Raw genomic sequence first — 21,025 nt, 5'->3', positions numbered from 1 at the left:
AGATTTACACAGCTCAGACAATGCATGCCATAACCCTATGTTAAAAACGCCTGAGACTGGAAGCATGTTTACAGCACAGTATGGATTCAGCTTAAGGACCCATTCACACTGACATGAGGCCTGAATACATTTGTTAATGAGCCCTGTACATGCGTCTACAGACATAAAACACACAGGGCAAATATATTATAACACTGCTGTTTTCTGTTGAGCGCGTTCATGGAAATAGATTGGTGCGCACCTCATAGTGCATACAACGCACATGACAGGGGACTCCCCAACAGGTACAGAACACTTAAATGAGCCCTAAGCCTCCCATGAGGCATTGCAAGGCACTGATGGCCACAGGCATGACTTCCAAAAGCAGAGGTGATAGGATTTGTAGCTTCACCGCAGCTGGAGAACCGTGGTTGCTTACAGCTAGTACATGCTGATAGTGCAGCTCACTCCATGCGGTGCCATTCGTTCCATCCGTTTTGGGGATAATTTGCTACTTTCATGGCATTTTCCTGTCTAGCTCCAGTTGAATGAGGTGACTGCCAGCAAATGGTCAAAATCAACCATGTAACTTAGGCCTATGCTGAGTGAGCCAGCCATTTGGGTGTGGTAATGATCTGCCCCAGCTGGGGGTATTACTTGCTGGTGGGAGGGGTATATATATATGGCAGATCACTCTTCCTTCATCCTTGTGCTGTGGCTCTTGTGTCCAAGATGGGTCTAGGTTTGAGGAATTGCTGCAGTTGGCTGGTGCTGGTGTCTCTGGTTTATAGCGTGGAATGTGGCTGTGCTGGCGATTGTGGTTTGGTGAGACAAAGGCGCCAGTCAGATTGGTGGAGGAACTACCAGCAGGTTGTACCTCGCCAGAGGTCTTCTCAATGGGGATCCAGAGGGCTTTACTGGGGAGGTAATCAGGGTGTGCTTGGAGCTTTCAGAGGTGGGATTCAGAGGGGTTCATCCGGTGAACGTGGCTTTCCAACTGGAGATTCCCCCATCAGCCTTCAGTGTGAAGAGGACACCATGATGGTCCGTGTCTATAGGAATTTTTATGGGACTGGAAAGCTAGTGAATCCTTCTGACCTGAGCCTTGGACCCCAACGTTGCAAGCCAGACAGCCAAAGTACTGAAATGGTGGTCTTCCAGGTTAAACTTCAGGACTGTGGCAACGCTGTGCAGGTAATCTCTACACTTTAACATTTCACATCCTGGTTTCATGAATGTTGTATTTCAGTGAATGCAGTGACACCCATAGCATAGCACAAAGTGAACCTGTAGATGGTCCCTATACAATACTCTGTCCACACAGGCTTCAGCTGGTATGTGCACAGCAAGCTTTGAATAGCTTTCTTGAAGCCTCTACAGCACACTGTTGCTCTGCTCAGCCTATGATGAGCACATATCTTCATGGGAGTGCTGACTGTCACTTTAAACAAGTTGCTAGCAAGCAGGCGTTTGGTCTTCACTTACTGCATGCATTTGTGGTCTGTGGTTGCATTAGTCTTGGTGTTGCTGCCAAGCAACTGGGGTTCTTTGGCCAGTAATGGCAGTGCCTGTATTTACACAGTGCAAGGAGACTCTATCCTGACCCTCCATAACTGACAAGCTTTCAGCTGCTATAAAGGTGCTAATGACTCCAAGTCGGTTGAACTATGCAAGGCCTACCGCTATCTGCAGCCTGGGTTCAACTTGTGGCTGCGCCAGCCTGTTATCTTCTGCTCAGGCTACTGCTGTCCTGCCAGCATTTGCTCTTTCATGGCTGCTCACTCACCCAGAGGCTTCACAACTGTTGATGTTGCGCTGACCTGCCAACTCTAACCCAGATCTGAGCAGCCAGCACAGGTTCTTGCTGTTAGCAGATCCTGTTAGAAGAATGCTCCAAGCTACAATGCTGAATCACTTGTAAAATGGCCACCATGATCCATTGGGTTCATGTATGTTGAACCCAATGCAATACAGTGGATGGTTCGCTTGGAGATGCTATACCACCTTAGTCAATAAAGAGATTGACTGGGCATTATACTGGAGTGCGAGTGACTTTTTGCTGGTTTTATGTGATAAAACAGAGGGCACATGAAAAGCAGTGAGGGTCTATCTAGGAATGAGCATCAGAAAAACGGAGGGTTTGGCTGGGACTCGACTGGCTTTACACAGCAGGGGAACTTGCCAATTGTGGCTCTACATTACCACTAGGTGTCAATAGATGCACAATATTGATACCATAACCACCCTATAGTAGGTGGGACATGATGGGCACCATAGCTCTTGGCGAGGTGAAGATCAACCATGGGGGTGGGACAAGCAAGTACAGGGACAAAACTACATATACCAAAATTATGATGGGGAGGGTGCAGTGACCTCCCTGCTGTGAATCTAAACAAACTACAGTATGTCTAAACCAATGAATGGTTTTAGTCGGTACATTACTAGGTGCCGGAGCTTTGGGGCAACCGTGCGCAAAAGTCTACAAACTTTTTTCCTTCTGATGCAATGCTGATTTGCTTTTCTCTGGGGCAGTTGGTGCAACTAGAATGCTCCTAGCAGAAATGTTGGATGAAAAGACCTTGTCTAAAATCAATTTATCTTGGAGCAACATTTCTTGCTCTGAATTCTGCTTTTGTGGTGGATTGCCCTCAAGTGGGGACCAGTGGCCAACATTTAAGTAAGACGCGGTTGTGCTAGGGAGTGGACACTTTCCGGAGTATCCATTCCCTTTATGTTCAGAGGCACATTGCAAGAGGCAATCCTTTATGGAAATAGACACACTGTGCAAGTATTTCAACTCTTTTCAGCTTTAACCTGCTTGTGGGGTTTTTTTTTTTTCCTTCTGTACCAAGGACTTTATAGGGGATGAGGCTATTTCCAAAAGTGACAAGACCTGTCCTTAGATAAGAGGTCTATTATTCATCTAAAAAAATGTAATTATTGGGCTGTTCTGCTCATTGACCTGAAGAGGTGATCAACATGTAAATCCTTATCAGCGTGTTTGCTAGGTGACTAGTCCTTCTGGAAATGTGGAGGTCAAAAATGTCTGGGTTCCAGGTTTCTCTGAAGTAGAGCTGCTGTCTAATGTTCTGCTTTTCTCAGCACAGATGACTCAAGACTGGGTGATCTACACTACCAACCTGACCTACAGCCCAACCTCCTTGATTCCAATCATCAGAACCAACCCTGCAGTGGTCCCCATAATTTGTTACTACTACAGGTGAGTCTACAATAGGGGTGCAATTCATGTCCTAACCAGTTTCCTCCTGGATGGAGGTTATCTGCCCTTTGTCCCATTCAAGGTATTTCCCTCCTTCTGTCCTGTAGATACAGCAGGGAGTGAGTCTTTTCAATGAGGCATATCCTCTTTGATGTCTCTGGGATCAGGTTCACGCAAAGGTTCAACTTGCTGGACATGTGTCTTTATTCAACCTCATACTATGGTGACCCACTATTGGCTGTATCCTTAGCTTTGTATCCTGTACCTATAATCCAAGTTCTTCTACTGCAGTGATAAAGAAAGTGTAATAGTTGGAGGATCAGCAGTGACCATTACTTATTACAGGTATTTATATAGCGCCGACAATTTACACAGCACTTTACATAGTTACACATTCACATCAGTCCCTACCCTCAAGGTTGGCCCTGTATGTATGTATGTGAAATAGGGACCTTAGATTGTAAAATCTAAGGTCCCTATTTCACATGCATACATACAGGGCCAACTTAGGGCGGAGCCAATTAACATACCAGCATGCCTTTGGAGTGTGGGAGGAAACGAGTACCCGAAGGAAACGCACGCAAGCACAGGGAGAACATGCAAACTCCTTGCAGATAGTGACCTGACCGGGATTCAAACTGGGGACCCCCCAGTGCTACAAGGCAGAAGCGCTAACCACTATGCCACCTTGCTGCCTATGATAAAGTTTTTATGCAACTTCATGGCTTTAGAGCACCTTATGGTAAAGATCACAGGCCTAATTTTTTGTCAATCTGGAATCTTTACCATGTCCTTTTGGTGCTGGGGTGATCATGCTGCCAGTACAACTGGTCCTCAAGTCCATTTTTGTACAAATATGCTGCTTTTGCATGCTTGACTTTTGAGGTATTTATAGGCATGCTTTAGGGATGTGTTCTCTATTCTGGCTTTGCTATCTTGAGTTCCTGTCCAGTAACTGGAATGGAGCTTTCATCCTTCATACTAGCTAGACATGTGCACGCTACAAAATTTAATTTCTGATGGATGAATTTGTTTTGTTGGCGAAATTAGTTTTTTTACTTTCAAACTAAATCCATTTGTTTGCTATCAAAATGCACTGACAGTTGATTACAGCTCTCAGACCCAAGATAGTATGGAGTACTTGCAGTGAATTAGGGCTAGTGCTAGTTTAAAAAAAGGATCTTGGTCATGGCGGTAATCTTAACTGGTGTATTTGTTACTGTGTCTGAGTGCTGTAGTAATTGAAGAAATTAAAGGATAATTATGAGACGAGTGAAAAATCACTCAGCCTCATAATCTCAGCCAACCTGTGACAATGAAACTGTCACAGGTCGGCTCAGTAGATCGGGAAGTGAGCAAACACATACCGGCGCTCGCTCACTTCTCAATCTTGTCCCTGCAGAGAGCCGTGACTGTCACTTACGGCTCCCTGCAGGGATTCCCCCCTCCCCTGTCCGATCCTCCAGCGCTGGTACAGCTGGCTCTGCCTCTAGATAGGCAGAGCTAGCTGTCACTCACGCAGCTGGGCGGATCCAGACACAATTGTTGGGATCCGCTCCGGCGTCTCAGTATACTGAGCTTTGGGTGACGGGAGGACTCTAGTTTGTGTCCTCCCGTTACCATTAGGAGACCTATGGGTAAAAGCCTTAACCCCATAGTTCTCTATGTAACTCGAAGCCCAAGTGGAAGTGTTAACAGCTGATCACAGTATGAATTCCATGCTGTGGGAGAATTAATAAACCACCACAGAAGAAAACAAGACAGTCAGGGCTGCAGGAAGACTTGCAAGCAGGGGTTAAAGGTGAACTATGAGGAGTGCTTTCCACTCACCTCATAGTTCTAGCCGACCTGTGACAATGAGACTGTCAAAGGTTGGCTCAGTAGATCGGGAGGTGAGCGAACACATACCAGGTTCGCTCACCTCTCGATCCTGTCGCGGCTCTCTGCCGTGACCGGGGGAGGGCTGGATTCCCCTCTCCGATCTGCCAGCGCTGACTGGCGGAACGGAAGGGGCGGGTACAGCTGGCTCTGCCTCTAGATAGGCAGAGCCAGCTGTCACTCACACAGCTGGGCGGATCCCGTCATCTACGTCGGGATCCGATGCGGCGTCTCAGTATACCGCGAGCTGTAGCTCGCGGTATACTGAGCTTAGGGTAACGGGAGGACGCTAGTTTGTCCTCCCGTTACCCTAAGGAGAACTATGGGGAAAAACACTGACCCCATAGTTCTCTAAGTAAAAGTTCTCCTTCAGGTCCACCACTGTGCAGTGGTTGGGAGCAATAGTTGGCCTGCTATTGGCTTTCAAACTTCAATAGCAGGCTGCTATTGCACCTACTCACTGCCTGCTGCCAATCTGCAGAGCAGCAGGCCTGAAGGAGAACTTTCCCTTTTTGACCTGATTGACAGCAGGCAGTGGACAGGTGCAATAGCCAGCCTGCTATTGGCTATTGCAATAGCAGGATGGCTATTGCACCTTGTTGTAAAATGTATCTAAATTAACCCCTACCAATACTAGAGTAGCTGTGATCACTTTAAATATTAACATAACATGTATCCCCCCCAAATCAATATTGTTCCATGTTAACTAATCAATATGATTGCCAAGTGTGTGCCGCCTAATTTGGTGATTTCCACCACCATTCCCATTTGCAATCAATGTCATGCGAATCAATACTAAGGGGAAAAACCTCATATGTATGCAATTCAGTGCAAATATATCCACAGTAAACGCTAAGGTACAACAATTCATGACTTCATTATTGTATCAATTCAGATATTACTGATTCCTATTAATCTAATCGACTTTCTGTAAATTCATCAATCTATAAATATGATACAGGAGTTTACACAATTCATCAACCTATAAATGGTCAATTCCTCATGTGCCAGGGATTGCAAAGTGACTAGTGCAGAACCATAGGCAAGAGACTGTAATTCCTGACTTGTTTTCTCTGTATAGGCATGCTAATGTGAGTCGTGAGCCCATTAAGCCAACATGGCTTCCATTCAGCACCACAGTGTCTTTAGAGGAGAGGCTGTCTTTCTCCTTGCGGCTGATGGCGGGTGAGTTAAGTGAGGAAGAGGTTCAGGAGAGGGAGTTGTTTGGACTTTAATAATCCCCTTTCTCTGTCTACAGAGGACTGGAGTGGCCCCAGAAGTTCTCCCATCTTTGAGTTGGGACAAATCCTCTACATAGAGGCCTCTGTGGATACTCGGAACCATATGAATCTGATACTGTATGTTGACAGATGTGTGGCAACTATATCTCCGGATATGACCTCTGCTCCTAGTTATGACATCATTACAGACAATGGGTATGTTCCAGTGGTTGTTTGGGGATGGGGTCCTATAATGACCCCACTTTCATCTAACAGGCAATGTTCTGCAGGTGTCTGGTGGATGGAGTGCAAGATGACTCCTCTTCAACCTTCATCGCTCCAAGGATCAGCTCGGACAAGCTCCAGTTCACAGTGGATGCTTTCCGATTCCTAGGAGCAGATGTGTCTCTGGTGAGGACTACTTGAATTTGGTTGAAAACAGTTGGGTGCTTTGTAAGAACGGATAACTGATTTAACTTTCCAATTCCAGATTTACATAACCTGTTTCCTGAGAGCTGCTGCAGCCACACAGGTCCCTGATTCCAGAAACAAGGCCTGTTCCTACAACAAAGTCACAAAAAGGTAAGACTATTAAAATGGTTGTCGGTGTGTCCACAGATTACTGCAATGTAAATGGTAGAAAGTCACTTGCACTCCAAAATCCCACCCCCCCCCCCCCCCCATGTTTGTTGGAGTTTTCCAGTCAGGAGTGCAATCGGGATCAATTCTGTTCCATAGATTACTGCACTCTCGCCACAGCCCCTGCTTCTGTGAATCTCATGTTTAATGTAGATCAACTTCTGCATAAGAACTTGACATGGCAACCAGTGATTTGGAAGAATGACTTTGTGGACCAATAACTTCAGACTCCGAACACTGGTGGCTTCCTAAAACAAATGGTGTAATCGGCTAGAAATATTGATCAATTGTACAGCCTATCTTGGGGTCTCTTAATGTATATTGGTTTGGGTGGAAAATATTAGATTTGTGGCCATGATATCCACACCTGAGATCCCCAGGTACCAGTATGGTCAGCATTATGGGTATGGTGCCCTGCAATTTCTTTTTGGAACTAATGGGGGACACCTTGTCCGCTGTGAATTGCCCCCTTTAAAGGATAAGCTGTGATGACACCAGGTATGCTGTTCAGCACCTAATCTTGCTTCCAAAACTATATTGTGGGTAATGGCTGGTACCAAGTAATTCAACACTCGGAAAATAGGGCCTGGAAACGTTTTACAAATTCAGTTTTAGGGTTCCTGGGCACATCAGTTCTCTGGCAACTTCTAGCGATCTCAAACCCTTAATGATGGCACATCATTAAGATGAACCCCTCCAACAGATGCATCACCAGAAAATTCTTTAGAGAAGGTCTTCTGCTGAAATGGTTAAGAAGTTGTTTTTTTTTCTGAAGTCCAGAGTCATTGCTTAATCCCAAGAAACCTCAATGATACCTTGTTCTTTAGAAACTTTTAGCTTTTCAAAGGGTAGCTTGAATCCTAAACACCATAGTGATTTTAACAGTCGACTGTTCCTGCCTCAGTGGCAGCTGCTACAATTGCATCCAAAAGCTACCATGAACTGTGTGGACATATGTACAAAAGTATTGACCTAAGTGGTCTTCAACTGGTCAGATTCTAATTGCCTACATTCCTTCCAACTTTTTGGGATGTCCTCTAGCATATGTAGGAAGGGTAAAGTAAACCACTATGGGCAGGCTGTTTCTTTTCTCCACTACCTTTGTCTTGTGTACACTTGAACACAACTGCAGAAGCTAGTTTTAGACAAATTGAAGTCAAATGGTGTATGTGTAACTACACAGAAGACCATAAAGGACAGACGTTCCTTCTATAACTGAAAGCAATGCTTCAATTGCAATATTCATTTATACCAGATTTTCTTTCATCAAAATTAATCTCTGAAAAGGACATCTAGTGGCTCTCTACTGAACCTAGAACTTTTATAAAACCTATACTTCTAGTTGCATTTGGTGGGAAAACTCCTGTATCCCAGTCTAAGCTAGCCCAGTGGCAGAGCCTTTTAGTACGTCTAGACAAAATGTTGGCTAGTGGAGAAGGGTAGAGCTCCATTAGAGATTTCTCTCCTCCTTTCAGTGACTGCCCTTTCACTAGACATGAACTGAGGGGAAAGTCTGGAGCAACGATGGATAGCAAATATGACGGAGGGGGGTTTGTTTTCCATATCTGACTAATGGTCTTTATTGCTGTCACTTTTTTGATGTCTTGCTTTGCTACAATTGCCACTTGGACAGTAAACCAGGTTAAGACTGTGGAGATCTGAGAAACCAAACAATGAGTTTTGAGCATTCTTGGTCCTTATTAAAACTATCAGGACATGCATAAAGCCGAGCTTCAAAATTATGCATTTAATTCCCTTACCCCTGGATAGCCTATTTTGCTGCAATACTATCCAAAAGCGACTGCCCCTCTTCCAGTCAGAATGACACCCAGCCTCATGCAAACTTCTGTGGACAAGGGACATGTCTTGACCCTTGGCCTCACCCGGGCTACAGTATAGCCATTAGCCAGTCTAGCATACACAGGTCACAGCAATAGACTGTGCACTAGCATTCTATTCCACTCCCAGAATGCCACTGGGAGAAAGACATGAGGACCATTTTAAGGAAAGTAGAGAATTATGTACTTCAAGATACTGAATTTGGCTATAAAGCATCCTTCAGCACCACATTGGTCTAATACATCTCATAATGGAAGCACCATTGAGTCTACATCCCTTCCATCAGGGCCTTGGGCATCATTCCCACCAGATGAAATAGTGCACTTAAGTTTACCACAACAAGGTTTTTTTTCACTTTCACAAGTTAACTACTAACTACTTTTCACCAGTTTCAAGTGTACCCTTTTTAAAATGTATACAAAGGAACAGATTGTTTCCGCAGTGGGCTGTGCAAGGACCCAGTGGGGAGAGAAAAGGGGGCTTTTTAGAAACCAGTCCAGACCTCGTATATAAAAGTCTTAAACATTTATTCACTAAATTGTTGTATACATAGTTTAGAACCAAGAAATAAAGTACAAAATCATGTCATCAATAAAAATATATATCATTAATAAAAATACATATTGAATATGCAGGTTCACCGTTAGGAATCATTCCAGGGATACAAACAGTAACTTCACACGCGGCAAGAGATCTGGTCTATATATGTCCCCTTAATAGAACTTCATGACCCCCTAAGTGTACCTCACCGGCTGCCCGTGATCCCTGAGGAGTATAGCGTGCTGTTCTCCGACGCGATCCCTCCATCTATTGTTGTTCGTGGCGGTTTACCTTCGACAGAATCAACCTCCTATATGATTTTGTTGCAGCTGCTTCATGTCATCTAGTTTTTGTTGCTTTGATTATACATCTGGCGAGGACATACATGAATACAGTTCTCCCGGAGATCTGCCTTCTTTCCCCTGAAGAAGCCCCTTCTGGGGGCGAAACATGTAGGGACCTATAGGAGCGTTTATATCATCTGAAAATAAGTTACCGTATATCTCGTAACCGCACGGTACTGTCACCTAACGGTGAACCTGCATATTCAATATGTTTTTTTATTGATATATATTTTTATTGATGACATGATTTTGTACTTTATTTCTTGGTTCTAAACTATGTATACAACAATTTAGTGAATAAATGTTTTTCTAAGACTTTTATATACGAGGTCTGGACTGGTTTCTAAAAAGCCCCCTTTTCTCTCCCCACTGGGTCCTTGCACAGCCCACTGCGGAAACAATCTGTTCCTTTGTATCCATAACCTGGGGTGTGAAACCTCCAGCTCCTCTAGATGCTATTTGCAACACACGCCTGCCAATATTATCCCTTTTTAAAATGTAGACTGTGATACTGACAATTGCTATTATCTCTAGCTGGTTTGCAGTTGAGGGCCCCAGCCCTGTCTGCCAGTGTTGTGAGAGGCTCACCTGCCTTCCTACAGCTGTTATACCACCGATGTCTGCAGGAGGAAGGAGCCGGTTTGGAAGACCAAGATCATTTGGGAAAAGGGAAGCCTTGGATGGTGAGTTTAACCTGCAGATGCTATATACGGTAATGGTCCAACTGTAGGTGAGCTTTAGATGGGACTCCATGGATGGGGAGTGAGGCTGCTTCTTGCACTAGCTTTGGGGCCTGTTCAGTGTTTTTGGTTGTCGTGGTTTCTGCATTCCCATGAGTCTATAGCAAAACCTGCATGAAGGAGGCCTATTGGATGTCTATTTCTGAATCGTCTCAAACTGATGCCATGGAAAAGGCCAAGTCCTGTCAGCAAAGGCCCAAAGCTATGAACTAACATTTTTTTTTAAAGGGGAAAGTATCTTTATGGAGCACATCGGGAAGGGCAGGGGGGTTGTGTTTTATTTTTAAAAAGTGAGTTGTCCCAACAGGAATTGACTTTATTAGGGATGCCCTACTATGATTTCCTTCTGATTACAGGAAATGAAGGGGAATGCCTAACTTGGGTACAGATGTGGGGTGGGCCCTAAAGGGAACCGGCTATGGCCTATGACTAAAGGTTGCACTTAGAACCTCTCCCACCCCACCGCAGAACAAGTTGTGAACTGAAGTACGGCTGGCAATGTAGGGAGAAGGCTAGAACCCTGATGGTTCATATTGCTGCTTGTGTCCCCTATGGGGTTTTTCACTATCTTGTCACGAGACTAGAACCAAAAGGATCTTCAAAAAGATTTGGATAAAAAAATTAATCTGAGGTTCTAACCCCCACCCCATTTGTTCAAAAGTATTGGTTGAAGTGACAGTTTAAAGGACCCCATGTTCTATAACTTTCTGCACACTTAATAGGCGAATCATTGATTGTAAGCTTAATTGCACAGAAGTGTATATATAATCTGTATATGCTTCTTGACTACACCCATGTTTTTCTCTCCTACAGAACCCAACTTGGAGGGACAAACTGTGACCACGCTTGGACCTCTGCTTGTAACTGGGCCAAAACAAAGACTTGTGACACTTTCAGTGAAAAAGGAGGAATCTGCTCCTGTGGAGCTCTGGGTATTGGTGGCTATTGGATGTCTCAGTCTCCTTGCTGTCCTTGTATGTGTAGTGTTCATCAGGCGGTCTCTGAAAAAGCCACAGCATGTGTTTGTGGTCAAATAAAAAAACAATTCTCTTCAGTCTGGTCTATTGCTCTTTTATAGATGGCATAATGTACCTCTATTTCCTATAGATTGGGGGTTTAGTAAGGAATCTGAACATGTGCCTATCGAGTCTTGTGCTGGTGAGGTTTCTCCAATATGTTTGATGGAAAATGTTGGTAGTCTACTTAATGTGGACAGAACTTGAGGCTTTGTATTCTATAGGGCCTCAAGACTACTGAGAAATATATCCAATGATGGCAAACTAGTACGCCCTCCATTTGTTCTGGATTTATTATACAGGATTTGTATAGCTCCAATAGTTTGCACAGCACATAATCATCGCAATACAATTCTCAAGACAAGATGGGTAATGGGTGCCCTGCCCATGAGGGCTTTACAATCTAAAAGTGAGGGGCAAGTGGTGCATGAGGAGGTTTTAAGGCGGTAGATCCACCCCCATCCTGTGTAGTTGTCCTCATCAGGAGGACTTTGCCCTCAACAACTAATGGAGCAAAAAATGATTAGAATCTCCAACAGGGGTAGACCAGTGTTGCTTTTATTTTTGGGGTATGGTCTGAGGCTACAATTTAGTTCAGTTCTGTGCTGAGTGACATTTATGTAACAATTTTCATGTATGAAAACTTTTTTTAAAGTGACTACTCCAGATTTAAATATTAAAAATGCACTCAAGCACCTTAACAATTCTGTATCACTCAGCTGTAGATCCCCAAATCATTTTTTGAATTGTAGTGATGGGCCGAACACCCCCTGTTTGAATTCTTACATGAGGAATGTTTGTATTCAAACTCTTAACGCAATGCAAGTCTATGGTGGTAGAACATTGAAAATCAAATGTCACCATTTTGAAGCCTTGTATGTAATTTATTGGCCATAAATGTATGGGGATCTGGGTACTGCCAGACTAATCAATGAAAAAGAAAAAAAAAAACTTAAATACTGTTTTAAAGGAGCACTGACTTTAACATCGCTTAAAGTGAAACAATAAAGGAGAAATTCCTTTTAAATATTGTCAACCTGCCTGCTGTAAAGTGGCGGATCTGTACAATGTATAGAACCTGCCGCAGCAACTTTTTTGTGTTCTGTGGTCAGGTGCAATCCCTTTGCCAATTAGGGCTTCACAAGGTGCATTGCCTTGGGTGTTCAGCGGTCGAACACCCTTAGTTTGTGTTCAGTGAACTAGAGACATCAATGTTTGAGCCCAACACTACTAAATTGGTGCTGACGCTGTCCTTCTTTCTGGAGGGGGACTACTTTTGTTCCCCATGGTGTGTGTGTGTCTCCAAGATCATTCCTGGGATGGGACTACAATCTCATGTTTAGTAATTTGTACTGAGATTATAGACCATCCCGGGAATGATCTTGGAGTGCTGACGCTACAACACACACAGGGACCATGGGGAACAAAAGTAGCCCCCCTCCAGAAGGAAGGACAGTGTCAGCCCCAATTCAGAGATTTGAACCCATGGGTAGGGTCCCTGCACTGCCACAATCTTAAATATCTCTTTTAGAGGTTAAATGGAAGTTGTGTTTGAACGTTTATACAATCTGCTTATGGTTGTTGCCTGTTCTTGTTCCTCACCTCCCTTTAAAGGAACGATGTGGAGGGGGTAGCCTTATTTTTTTTGCCCATAGGTCTCTTCAGGGTCACAGGAGGACATATACTAATGTCTTCCAGTGACCCAAAACTCAGGGTATATAGCAGGCCGTTGCTTGCTAGATGTTGAGAGCATAGAGCCGTAACAGTACTGTCTATCACCCCCCACTGGCTAAAACTGTGGCCTCCTCCCCATCCATTCCTCCAGTCAGTGCTGGAGGATCAGAGGGGGTAATCCCTGTGGGGAGCAGTGACTGGCAGTCACTGATCTCTGCTGGAGGATGGTCAGGAACTCTGTGGTCTATATTAGCTGACTTCCCGCTTAATAGAGCCAACCTGGGACAGCTTCAGTGTCACACGTGGGCTTGAATTATGGGAAGGAGGATTTTTTACTCGCCCCATAATTCTCCTTTAACCAACTAACCCCCCCACACCAACAGCCTAATGAAATAATAAAAGCCTTTCAGTCACTACTTGCCTTATTTTACTCCTGCTCTTACTCCTGCTCTGTCATCTCTCTGTAATGCAGATCATAGCTTGTAGGAGGGACCAACAGGATCCTGGATGTAGCTTTTGGAAAATATCACACCACCCTGCATCGGTATTCCCATCAAGAACCCTCAACCCTGATGCAAGCAATTGGCTGCTTCCTGGGGAGGAGTCATGCAAATTTCAAAATGCCTTGATCCTTAAGGTTCCTGGGTGTCCTCCAGCCAGGAGCTGAGGTGTGCTCTATCTGACTTGCTACAGCTTCTAATGTACATCGTGAGAAGCTCAGTGTGCAGTGACATCAGAGTAAGCCATTTCAGTCCAGGAGAAGATATTCTGACTGATTGTTGTAGTGATTTATCCCTTCCTGAGACCTCTATGCCTGGCCTGTGTAAGCAGATATAATCACTGTGGACAATCCTTATCAGCTGAATTCACCAAATACACTTTCATACACGGAATGCTTTATTGTATGCAGCAGACAACAGGATACAGCAGATTAATGAACAGACAGTATTTGAAGGTCAAGGATGTTTCCAAACTAGTATATACATGTGATCCTGCTATAGGCAGCCATGACACTAAGTGACTATTTGGAGAAGGGCGGTACATTACATACAAGGGGAGGGAGTTCAGAAAACATGGCGCAATAATCAAAATGCTCACAAGATGGCAGTAATAACCAGCGATACAACTGCTGTAATACATGGCTTAAGGAACATTAAAGGAGAACTAGGAGGAGTGCTTTTCACTCACCTCATAGGTCTAGCCGACCTGTGACAATGAGACTGTCACAGGTCGGCTCAGTAGATCTGGAGGTGAGCGAACACATACCGGCGTTCGCTCACCTCTCGATCCTGTCACAGCTCTTTGCCGTGACAGGGGAGTGGCCGGATTCCCCTTACTCGATCAGCCAGTGCTGACTGGTGGAATGGACAGGGGAGGGGGCGGGTACAACTGGCTCTGCCTCTTGATAGGCAGAGCCAGCTGTCACTCACGCAGCTGGGCGGATCCAGATATAATTGTCAGGATCCGCTTCAGCTGCGGCGTCTCAGTATACAGCGAGCAGTAGCGGTGTAGTCTTACATAAGACTACAAAAAATATTTAAAATGAGCCATTTCTATAAAAGTATACATAAAGACAAAGCTTTGGTAGGAAATGGGTAAAGATTTATGTCGCGGTTCTAGTTTGCGGTGTCCAATTTTGGGGAGAAATACCTTTTTGCTTCTCCCATGGAAGCAACAGGATTTAAGAGCAAATCCACCCCAAAAAAGGGGATATCTACTCTGAGACAGGTGTTCTGGGCAAAGTAAATTACTCTTGCACTGGGGGCAAGGGTTACCTGCCTGCTCATGCCCAGGGTACATTCCTTAACGTTAATCCTGGTGAGACATAGGCATGGATGGATACATGGACAGCAATACAAAGCTTACCACGATTACGACCGTTCCCCACGTCACCCAAACTAAAAAATAACAAAAGACATTTAGATGTTCTATTTGGTTTAATTGTGTTTTGTCTTTTTCTATTCTTTGACCTTCTTATCAAACAAACGTAATATGTACAAAACCACAATATATTCTGTTTTAAAACCAGCTTTGCCTAATTGGTCTACGGACAATTTGCCACCATTACTTGGTGCGATGGGATCCCCCGGGGCTTTTACTCCCTTGGTTCTGCATCTGGAATATAAACTGTCTGAAATGAAATTAGACTTCACTATGAGCCTGCAAGTGATTACTCCTGCCAGGTATCAGATCTACGGACTCAATGTAACATTATTTATCCTGAAAAATTATCACTACTGCTTTATTAGCCTTTTCTAATTGCCGACTGAACGTCCAAATCCGCTAAATACATTCAAGGTGCATCCAAACAAAAGGTGAGCAAAGTCCTGCAGTTCTTTTTCTTTAGAAAGCAGCCACAGACCAAGTAATAGTCTGTCCCCTGCCAGTGTTCTACAGAGAATATTGTCTTAGATTGTTGTATAAAAAAATAAAGCCCTCTAGTGTGATCACACGATTAATTGAGCCGACACACACATCTCCAGATAAGCAATTCCTACTTTCTTGACTTAGCTCACACTTTTCTGACCACGCATGCACCTGGACCAGTGGCGGACCTAGGGAACATAGGGCTCTGGTGCAAGATTATTTCGCACCCCCCCCCCCCAACCCATATCCCCTGCAGCAACTAAAAATACAATCTGCTTATGGTTGTTGCCTGTTCTTGTTCCTCACCTCCCTTTAAAGGAACGATGTGGAGGGGGTAGCCTTATTTTTTTTGCCCATAGGTCTCTTCAGGGTCACAGGAGGACATATACTAATGTCTTCCAGTGACCCAAAACTCAGGGTATATAGCAGGCCGTTGCTTGCTAGATGTTGAGAGCATAGAGCCGTAACAGTACTGTCTATCACCCCCCACTGGCTAAAACTGTGGCCTCCTCCCCATCCATTCCTCCAGTCAGTGCTGGAGGATCAGAGGGGGTAATCCCTGTGGGGAGCAGTGACTGGCAGTCACTGATCTCTGCTGGAGGATGGTCAGGAACTCTGTGGTCTATATTAGCTGACTTCCCGCTTAATAGAGCCAACCTGGGACAGCTTCAGTGTCACACGTGGGCTTGAATTATGGGAAGGAGGATTTTTTACTCGCCCCATAATTCTCCTTTAACCAACTAACCCCCCCACACCAACAGCCTAATGAAATAATAAAAGCCTTTCAGTCACTACTTGCCTTATTTTACTCCTGCTCTTACTCCTGCTCTGTCATCTCTCTGTAATGCAGATCATAGCTTGTAGGAGGGACCAACAGGATCCTGGATGTAGCTTTTGGAAAATATCACACCACCCTGCATCGGTATTCCCATCAAGAACCCTCAACCCTGATGCAAGCAATTGGCTGCTTCCTGGGGAGGAGTCATGCAAATTTCAAAATGCCTTGATCCTTAAGGTTCCTGGGTGTCCTCCAGCCAGGAGCTGAGGTGTGCTCTATCTGACTTGCTACAGCTTCTAATGTACATCGTGAGAAGCTCAGTGTGCAGTGACATCAGAGTAAGCCATTTCAGTCCAGGAGAAGATATTCTGACTGATTGTTGTAGTGATTTATCCCTTCCTGAGACCTCTATGCCTGGCCTGTGTAAGCAGATATAATCACTGTGGACAATCCTTATCAGCTGAATTCACCAAATACACTTTCATACACGGAATGCTTTATTGTATGCAGCAGACAACAGGATACAGCAGATTAATGAACAGACAGTATTTGAAGGTCAAGGATGTTTCCAAACTAGTATATACATGTGATCCTGCTATAGGCAGCCATGACACTAAGTGACTATTTGGAGAAGGGCGGTACATTACATACAAGGGGAGGGAGTTCAGAAAACATGGCGCAATAATCAAAATGCTCACAAGATGGCAGTAATAACCAGCGATACAACTGCTGTAATACATGGCTTAAGGAACATTAAAGGAGAACTAGGAGGAGTGCTTTTCACTCACCTCATAGGTCTAGCCGACCTGTGACAATGAGACTGTCACAGGTCGGCTCAGTAGATCTGGAGGTGAGCGAACACATACCGGCGTTCGCTCACCTCTCGATCCTGTCACAGCTCTTTGCCGTGACAGGGGAGTGGCCGGATTCCCCTTACTCGATCAGCCAGCGCTGACTGGTGGAATGGACAGGGGAGGGGGCGGGTACAGCTGGCTCTGCCTCTTGATAGGCAGAGCCAGCTGTCACTCACGCAGCTGGGCGGATCCAGATATAATTGTCAGGATCCGCTTCAGCTGCGGCGTCTCAGTATACAGCGAGCAGTAGCGGTGTAGTCTTACATAAGACTACAAAAAATATTTAAAATGAGCCATTTCTATAAAAGTATACATAAAGACAAAGCTTTGGTAGGAAATGGGTAAAGATTTATGTCGCGGTTCTAGTTTGCGGTGTCCAATTTTGGGGAGAAATACCTTTTTGCTTCTCCCATGGAAGCAACAGGATTTAAGAGCAAATCCACCCCAAAAAAGGGGATATCTACTCTGAGACAGGTGTTCTGGGCAAAGTAAATTACTCTTGCACTGGGGGCAAGGGTTACCTGCCTGCTCATGCCCAGGGTACATTCCTTAACGTTAATCCTGGTGAGACATAGGCATGGATGGATACATGGACAGCAATACAAAGCTTACCACGATTACGACCGTTCCCCACGTCACCCAAACTAAAAAATAACAAAAGACATTTAGATGTTCTATTTGGTTTAATTGTGTTTTGTCTTTTTCTATTCTTTGACCTTCTTATCAAACAAACGTAATATGTACAAAACCACAATATATTCTGTTTTAAAACCAGCTTTGCCTAATTGGTCTACGGACAATTTGCCACCATTACTTGGTGCGATGGGATCCCCCGGGGCTTTTACTCCCTTGGTTCTGCATCTGGAATATAAACTGTCTGAAATGAAATTAGACTTCACTATGAGCCTGCAAGTGATTACTCCTGCCAGGTATCAGATCTACGGACTCAATGTAACATTATTTATCCTGAAAAATTATCACTACTGCTTTATTAGCCTTTTCTAATTGCCGACTGAACGTCCAAATCCGCTAAATACATTCAAGGTGCATCCAAACAAAAGGTGAGCAAAGTCCTGCAGTTCTTTTTCTTTAGAAAGCAGCCACAGACCAAGTAATAGTCTGTCCCCTGCCAGTGTTCTACAGAGAATATTGTCTTAGATTGTTGTATAAAAAAATAAAGCCCTCTAGTGTGATCACACGATTAATTGAGCCGACACACACATCTCCAGATAAGCAATTCCTACTTTCTTGACTTAGCTCACACTTTTCTGACCACGCATGCACCTGGACCAGTGGCGGACCTAGGGAACATAGGGCTCTGGTGCATCTCTGGTGCAAGATTTTTTCCCCCCCCCCCCCCCCAACCCATATCCCCTGTAGCAACTACAAAAAAAAAAACAATTTGGAAAAATGGCATTGTTGTATAAAGCACAGCTGAAATCTATAGAACAGGTGCCATTATGCAATGCAGAATGGGACCTGCTCTATAGAACTACAAATACCAGCGGTACTTTATACAGCAATGCCATCAATTGGGCTACAAAAAATGATAATTTTATTTAATAACTTACCTTCACCTCCTCTGACTGTTTTCTGGCGGGGGTGGCTGCAGAAAACCACCCCAGTGTGTGTGTGTGTGTGTCCATCTCAGACAGCGCGCCCGTGCACTCAGACGGCTGCTTGCTGGGTCCTCACGGTCGAGGCCCAGGGCTGCCCCCTGAAGTGCCTGCAGGCTTTTTTTTAATGCTCGGCTTCCCTCCACAGTATCAGGCGGCCGACGGGCCCCCTCGTCTCTGCTAGGGCTGTGTTTGAATGGATACTGGCCCCCCACCCTGTAGGCTCAGGCACCGGTGCGGTAGTTCCGCCATTGACCTGGGCCTTGTCTACAAAATGCCATTCAGTAGAGATCAGTTAGTGCTAGCGGAGCCTGGTACTAGTTTCTAGTTTATTGCAGAGGTTACAAAAGGTTTTGTTTCAGTAGGAAAAGATACAAAATGGCCTCAAAGGAAGAGTTTCACGTATATGTTCTTTCACATTTACAATATTGTGAGCAAGTGCCCTTTTCTGCAGCATGCTGGCTTTTCTAATTTGAATGTGGCCGCTTTCTAAGGAAAACAAACAGCCAGGGGCGCATTTATAAACAATTCACAGAGCCATTTGTCCTGCAAAACTGCATGCACATTTGTTTTGGATGAAGGCAGAAACGCACGTTATTAGCATTATTTATTTCCTGGTTGAATATAATATCAGGTAAATACTGCATTATGGCCACTAGATGGAGCCGAGCAGCATAGGAAATTAGTGTCTATTAGTCTTTCTATCTATGAAGTTTCTTTTGTTACTATTTTCTGAGCACACAGTTGTATTATCTTTCTTTCAGCAGATTGTCGGATACTTTTGGTATGGTGTCCAAACAATGGCCAAGAGGAACCAAACGTTGCTTACTGAATTTCTACTCCTGGGATTCGGAGATCTTCAAGACTTTAAAATTGTCGTTTTCACCATCTTTCTGATCATTCACGTCATGGCATTAGCCAGCAATGTCCTTGTTACCTTGGTTGTGTTCATCCGGAGTCTTCACTCTCCCATGTACATCCTCATTGGTCAGTTGTCCTTGTCTGAAATCATCTTTACCAGTAACATTGTGCCCAACATGCTGTGGTTGATACTGGTTGGTGGTGGGAAAGTTTCCATTGCCCGGTGTATTTTCCAGTTCTTTTTATTAGCCTTTCCAACTGTGGCCCAGTCTTTACTGTTGGCTTCCATGTCCTTTGACCGATATGTGGCCATATGTAAACCATTACATTATGCCAGCATCATGACCTTTGGACAGCAAGTCCAAATAGTTACCTGTTGCTGGCTGTTGGGCTTCACAGTGGCCTTTATACTATATGTCTTATTAGACAGTTTACAATTCTGTGGACCAGACAGTGTCAATCATTTCTACTGTGACATCTCCCCCGTGGTGGAACTTTCATGTTCAGAAAACCCTTCTGTTGAGCTGGTCACTTCTGTCTTGTGTTTCCCTTTTATTGTTTGTCCACTTATGTTAATCATGGCCACCTAAAGCTCCATCCTTCACACCATCCTAAAGATCTCGTCCACCACTGGAAGACAGAAGGCCTTCTCTACTTGTAGCTCCCACCTCATCGTTGTGGGTCTGTACTATGGAAGCTTAGGATCCATATATATTTTCCCACCAAACAAAAGTTCCTTCAACATAAACAAGAGTCTATCTTTGCTCTACACCCTGGGGACCCCTTTAGTCAACCCTCTAATCTACAGCTTAAGGAACCAAGAGATTAGGAGTGCTGTTAGCAAATTTATCAATTTTTAGAACAACCACCTACCAACTAATGGAAAAGAGTTTATATACAAATTATAATGTGTTTGTATACAGTCCATATTATGTCATTAGGTTGTACATACATTAGGTCTATATGACAAATCATTATCCTGAGAGTTGTATTACAAAAGAAAACGTAGGCATGTAAAGCAACTATTTATGTAGATATCAAATTGTGTAAATTTTCTTCCTTTGGATGGAAAAAAGTAGTAAGTACCTTTCAATAAAAGTTTGGCATACTGTAAAATGAATGTTTTCAGTCAGAAAACTGTGCCATGGTGTACACACACATCTAAAAATAAAAGTTTATCATAAAAATAAATAATTGTTCTCATATTTTGACAAAATGAATGTTCCATCACATCCAATTTAAGAAAATAATTTTTAGAGTCAACATATAGATTTGTTGAAAGAATCAAAGTAGGAAAGTCCAGGCCTATTGCAGAGAATTCCACTTTTAAGAAATTGAGAAGGGGGTTAGAGGGGGTAAGAAACATTGACTACAAGGAACTGAAGCTTTCAGAAGAGAGCCAAGCATGGGCATATTGTACCCATGGAGACCATACTTTTAGGAACTTTCTTATATTCTCG

The 21,025-nt window shown here is 44.1% G+C and overlaps 1 protein-coding gene across 1 annotated transcript; it reads left to right on the top strand.

Moving 5' to 3' along the window:
* Window positions 1-990: 990 nt before the first annotated feature.
* On the top strand, window positions 991-20,155 carry LOC108800201 (zona pellucida sperm-binding protein 3-like). The gene is made up of 9 exons (XM_018572159.1): window positions 991-1,173; window positions 3,087-3,199; window positions 6,159-6,262; window positions 6,336-6,513; window positions 6,588-6,708; window positions 6,788-6,879; window positions 10,194-10,342; window positions 11,213-11,331; window positions 19,469-20,155. Exons 1-9 carry the CDS (start codon window positions 1,018-1,020, stop codon window positions 20,153-20,155), a joined length of 1,719 nt encoding a protein of 572 aa, XP_018427661.1. The 5' UTR covers window positions 991-1,017.
* The last annotated feature ends 870 nt before the right edge of the window (window positions 20,156-21,025 follow it).

Source organism: Nanorana parkeri, unplaced genomic scaffold (genome assembly GCF_000935625.1).
Source record: "Nanorana parkeri isolate BGI_ZX_2015 unplaced genomic scaffold, ASM93562v1 scaffold1954, whole genome shotgun sequence".
Classification (NCBI taxonomy): Eukaryota; Metazoa; Chordata; class Amphibia; order Anura; family Dicroglossidae; genus Nanorana; species Nanorana parkeri.
Note: the sequence above shows the minus strand (reverse complement) of the source record. Positions and strands in the feature narration are given on the sequence as shown.

Bases quoted from the DNA above. Each gene is read 5' to 3' on its own strand.
- LOC108800201 (XM_018572159.1), top strand. From the start codon at position 1,018: ATGATGGTCCGTGTCTATAGGAATTTTTATGGGACTGGAAAGCTAGTG. The intron at 6,514-6,587 runs GTATGTTCCAGT...AATGTTCTGCAG, and splicing joins GACATCATTACAGACAATGG to GTGTCTGGTGGATGGAGTGC. The intron at 6,880-10,193 runs GTAAGACTATTA...TATTATCTCTAG, and splicing joins TACAACAAAGTCACAAAAAG to CTGGTTTGCAGTTGAGGGCC.